At 44.8% G+C, this 5,595-nt stretch overlaps 1 protein-coding gene across 2 annotated transcripts in view; it reads left to right on the top strand.

Annotated features, from left to right (window-relative positions):
* Nucleotides 1-6: 6 nt before the first annotated feature.
* RPP40 (ribonuclease P/MRP subunit p40) overlaps nt 7-5,595 on the top strand; it is a 16,367-nt gene continuing 10,778 nt past the window's right edge. Inside the window, exons 1-2 of one of the 2 annotated variants that reach the window (XM_019627070.1) lie at nt 7-135; nt 1,761-1,905. In XM_019627070.1, coding sequence (XP_019482615.1) covers nt 13-135; nt 1,761-1,905 — 268 coding nt within the window. In that variant the 5' untranslated portion in view covers nt 7-12. Of the gene's footprint in view, nt 136-319; nt 1,141-1,760; nt 1,906-5,595 lie in introns of those variants that run through there. The other variant, XM_019627071.1, reaches the window with a different exon arrangement.

The following is a 5,595-nucleotide window of genomic DNA, read 5'->3' as shown; positions in this document are numbered from 1 at the left end:
GTCGGGGCAAACATGGCCACCCTGGGCAGGCTAAGAGAGGTACCCCGGCACTTGCTGGTCTGCGAGAAATCCAACTTCGGCCACGACAAGTCGCGCCACCGGTGTCTTGTGGAGACGCACTACCATAATTACAGGGTGAGTCCTGCGGCCCCAGGCTCCCGAGCCGGAGAGGCTTGAGAGGATCCGCGCTCTGCTGTGCGTGGAGGGTCCGCCCCGGCGCTGGGGAGCGGGGCCCTTCGCCGGGTGTGCTGGGAGCTGTAGTCTGTAAAAGGCTCCGAGCTGGCTGCTGGTGGATATGCTGGATTACAACTCCCAGGATACGCCGCGAGCGGCGCGGTACCGGCCCTGGGGGGCGCTGCGCGGTGTGCGCCAGGCCGGGTCCAAGGCGCCGCTAGCAGGTTACTCCCGTCCCTTCCCCCGCTCAGCTGCAGAGCATCCCGGGGAGGGACGTGGCGGGCAGGCCCGGGACAGCTGCGAGGAGCGGCCGACGGCCGGCAGCGTCCGCGTCCAACTCGCTTTGGCCCCACATCGAAGCCAGACTCTCACCTCTTCCCCAACTTAATTCCTTCTCCTACCCGCGTGCCTGCGGATTTTTTCAGAGCATCGTGCGGAGTCCAGGCCCAGATTCTTGCTTTTCTAAACTGCTTATGGACACTGGTTTGACATCTGAGAAACGCTCCAGTTTGCCTGCCTGCTGCCCTATGTGTATTCAAGGCAAAGTGCACGATTTCCGCAGCTTTGGGCAGAAATTCGGCAGCTGTGGTGGCCCTGCTAGCGAGCACAATTTAAAAATAAGAGATTTACGAGGATGGTAACATTGGCTGTTGCTACTTTGTGAAAATGTCATCCTCATGGGGTTCCTTTTTCTTAGATGTGGAAGTCGAGGCATCTCAATGAGGTTAACTATTGGTTTGTAGGACCTGTTGAGGCGTGGGGGAGAACGACCCAGATTCCCCGTCAAGTGTCTACTGGGCCGGTTTCACCAACACATTTAAGTGGCCAGGCCTCCAAAAAATCAACCTCAACATGATAATGGTTGAAGCCTTTAGCACTTTAAATTGATCGGCCTGATCATTCAGGCAGGACTGGCCCGTTTCTCGGAGACAAAAGTGGTGACCCTGGTCCTTCAGGAACAGGCTGGTATGTTGGAGCTTTGGGAGAGAGATTTTCAATGTGTGGCGCATTTGGGCAGCGTGTGAAACCCGATAGGTTTAACATCTCAGCTTTGGATGGAAAGCACCTCACAGACAGTAGTCAGGGATGTTATGCCTTACCTCGCCAGATCTGATCTGTAGAATTTTTCTGTCTATAACCTAGAAACATCCAGGAGCACTTCTGCTTCCACATAATCTCCTAATAATTGGTTCTGAAGGGATAAATTCCTCATGCCCTAAGAGACAGTTCCTTTGATTCAAGCCTGGTACCAGGATAAACAAATCTAGGGATATTCAATTGACCTATATTCCCCTAAAAATTAATTAGTAAAAGGAACAGGACATATTTATAATGCTTAAATATTAGCAAGATGTTTCCATTAAATTTTTTTGCTCATTCTCTTTGCTGTACTACGTTTGAATACAGAAATGAAACCTTGAATTGTCAGGTTTGTCTTTTCCTGAGATTGGTAAGTTAATTTATAAGAGTTTTGTAGAAATTCGTGGGGGGATAGTTAGCAGCCTTCATGATGTTATATCATCCCTAAAAACCTGGGTGTTGACCAACATAAAAATAAGACTTGTTTATATTACACATTCCAACAGGTTTCATTTCTGATTCCTGAATGTGGGATACCGTCAAAAGAACTGAAAAACCTGGTCATGGAAACTGGACCCTATTACTTTGTGAAGAATTTACCTGTTCATGAGTTAATTACACACGAATTCATCAACACCTTTGTAAAGAAAGGTAAGAAAAACCATGTAGTGTCTGTGAACGTGGCAAGATGCGGAAGTATGGTGAGATCAAGTGCGTGCATGACTCTCCCCATCCCTCAGTGTTCTCGCCCTGCTCTTCTGTATGCTCTCGTTAGGTGGTGGTTTCTTTTTTTTTTTTTTTTTAAGATTTTTATTGGGGAANTTTCCTTTTTTAGCCATTTTTTTTCTGTCCCTTCATTCTCCCTTAGACTTTTCTTTCTATGACCTATGTTCTAGATTCTATGATCTAATATATATTTGTTAGTTAAGGTTGCTTTTGGCTCTAGGAACCAGGAAAGCTGACACAATAGGATGAACAAGCAAGGGTAGGCTATGGTAGGAGATGAGGCCGCAGAGGTGGGTAGGGACCAGGTTATCTGACCTTTTATTCTACTGTAATGAGAAGCCAGTAGCAGGTTTAAATGGGGGGGTGGTGGTGGCATACATCACGTTTTTCATATTTTCAAGAGATCACTCTGGACGCTGAGTGGAGAGTAGATCGTAGGAGGGCAAGACAGGAAGCAGGGAGCCGGCCAGGAGGCTGCGTCTGGCAGTAGACCAGAAAGACAGGAAGGTGGCTGAAACTGGTTGTAGGAATGAAGAGAGTGAAAAGAGGCTGCAATCAGGATGCATGTTGCAGGCAGAGCCAACAAGGGATTGCATGTGGGGTGAGAAGAGAAGAGTCAGGCTTGACTCCTGAGTGTTCCCCCCAGGGAAGAAAACCCACGTGGTTTTCTGCAGATAGCTGTGTTGAAAGCTGTGAGACTGCAGGGTCATTCTGAAAGGTCAGATAGGAAAGAGAAGGGACTGAGAATCACTAGCGATCTGGTGGAGGGGCACGAGGAAGAGCAGAGCAAAGTGTGTGCGTGGGTGGCGGGGGTGGGATGGAGATCCAGGAGGTGGAGGAGGTCTCAGAAATCCAGAGGAAAGTGTTTCAAGAAGAAATGTTTTGAAATGTACTCAGAGATTTGTTCTAATCAGGTACCATAAGACATGCAGACAGTAAAAGGACTGTCATCAAGGAAGAAGTTTTTCTCAGTTCTTTAGAAACAGGAGGCATGGCAGGCAATGGAGAGCCGCCACTTGGGGAAGCACCTAGGTCGGTCAGGAGGCAGAGGGAGTGAGGGGAAAGCACCAGCCAGAGCCTTTACTGTGGGAAGAAGAGGGAGAGGCAGGGGGAACAGACTAAGCAGGTTTAAGATTAGCTAGTTTAAACAATTTCAGTGGGTTCTGGAGTATAGGGGCTGTCCCCAGGCCTCTGGCACCTGGCCCTGGGGCTATTAGGGCAGGGGGATATTAGCCTGGAGTCTAAGTGTCCACAGAAGAGGTGTGGCAGGGTGTGGGCTCTGGATTACTTAGTGTGCAAATGAAAGGCATGCTCACTGCACCATTTGCTCTCTAGAAATTAGCTAACCCTGAAAGGGGGAGTTCCTTCCAGGGGGAGTCAGCAAGGCCCTGGATGCCAGAGCATCAAAAAATAAGAAAACAGAGTTAATACAAGGAAGACGTGCTCAAGTGTATGTAGCATCTGTGTCAAATGCAACTAAAAGACTGAGTGAAGTAAGAACAGAAATTTGACCTTGAATTTGGCCAACACTACATCTCCGTGAGGTAGTGTTGAGTAAAGCTAGAATGGAATGGGTTCAGGAGAGAACTGAGGACAGGTAGCTCTAACAGAACAGAAATATAGAATGGTGAATGTACAGGTATTTGGGCTCAAATGAGGTCTTTTTGTTTAATGCACATTAGAGTATGTTTGTATGCTGATAGGAATGACAGAGGTAGGGACGGGGAAATGAATGATATTGGCAAGGGATCACTACAGACTTAGAACTTTGGGAAGGTAGGCTGAAAGGACTCGTCAGCTCCAAATTTACTTGAAGCTACAGCTTTAGTATGTAAAATAAATGGATGTTTGTCTTCTGTTTCATAATACAGGCCCATCCCACAGAACAAATCCTCAAATGTTTCCCTGGAAAACACACCTCTGTGTTTTGAAAACCCAAACTGCATAGTAGGTATTTATCATTCAACACATTTTTCAGTTGATGTTTATATATATATATAATTTATATTGAGTCTTCAAATCTGTTTAGTGGCTTGCTAGATAAGCTTCATCTTGCTTCCAAATACAATTGGTAGATCATCAGAATCACACTGTCACTTTGCAAAGCTTTGGAGTACCAACAAAGGAGGTGAACATATCTGATGTGGCTGCTTTCAGAGAGGCCACTGCTATAATACTTTGTGACCAAGAAGCAATGTTTTAAGCATTTTACATCCAAACATGATATTTGTAACTTATGTCTAGGTGCCGTGTTGTGATTTAGAAAATTGGTAGAGTTTTTCAATTGACTTGATATTCCTTATAATTTTTTCCATTGAAAATAATGGAAACTAGGTTTTCCTTAGTTTCCTTGGAGACAGCCTGACATTTCAGGCACAGGTTACTGACAATTGGCAGGGGACTTTCAGCTTAGTCTTAAATTTTTAATACTTACCTTGTAACTTACATAACTTTGGTTCTTCCAAATCTTATAGTAAAATTAATGCTCCAGAAAGTTGTACCACATATTCTGCTGTGTGGCATCCTCTCTGCACAGAATTGGGGTTGTGCATACTTCAGTTTAAGAAGCAAGTAGTAAGGTAGTACTTGAAGCTTATCAGAAAAAATTAAATGGAAAAACAAATTATTACTGTAACCCCCAACAGCAACAACTTACTAAGAGGTTCCGGAAGGATAATTAAAAAGGGATCTTAAAAGTGGTTCCAAAGGTGTCTTATTTTACTGCAGAAAACAGAAATTGAGTATTACCTTCCTAAACAAGCTTCCTTAATATTTTGGGAAAGACCAAGGTGGGGGTTATGTTCAGAAGTTGGAAGGGGTGGAGGGTATGGAGAGAAAGGTGGCTTTGAAAAGACAAGTTCCAGGTTCCCAGGTACCCAGGTACCAGGTCATTCCATTTTAGTCAGCGAATATATGGTGTCAAGTACCCATTAGTGAGTTTCTATTGGGTTGTTGGAATAATCATGACACATGTTTGCGACAGATGGCACTAGTTCATTTTGGGAAGCACTAGAGTCATTCACATCTATGTTATTGCTATGTCATTTGACAGCTGACAGTTCTAGCTTCATTCTAAAAAAATTGAGCAATTTGGTTGAGATTTGGATATTTTACAACAAGTTGAAGATGGAAGACCAAACTGTGCATTTTTGCCATATTTTAATGTTTTACTTCCATAAAGGGAAGAACGCGCATCAAGCTTGTGAAAAGCTGCATAAAGTTTACGGTGACAACGCTCTACAAGAACGTCAGTGCCAATGATGGTTCACAAAATTCCGTGCTGGTGATTTTGATCTCAATGACGCTCCTTGGTCAGGGAGGCCCACCGAGGTTGATGACAAAAAATAAAGGCATTGATCAAGTCAAACTCACGTTACACGACATGAGAGATTGCAAAAACATTGAACATCCCTCATTCAAGCATTCATGACCACCTGAAGAAGCTGGGATACATAAGCAAGCTCGATATTTGGGTTCTGCATGAACTCAAAGAAGTTCATTTGACAGTGCGTCTAAACATCTGCAACATGCTCATTAAACGTGAGGAAAAAGATCCTTTTTTGAAGCGACTGGTAACTGCTGATGAGAAGTGGATTGTTTACAACAATGTGGTGC

The sequence above is a fragment of the Hipposideros armiger genome, unplaced genomic scaffold (assembly GCF_001890085.2).
Source record: "Hipposideros armiger isolate ML-2016 unplaced genomic scaffold, ASM189008v1 scaffold_704, whole genome shotgun sequence".
NCBI classification, from domain to species: Eukaryota; Metazoa; Chordata; class Mammalia; order Chiroptera; family Hipposideridae; genus Hipposideros; species Hipposideros armiger.
This window is presented reverse-complemented; position numbering and strand designations above follow the sequence as displayed.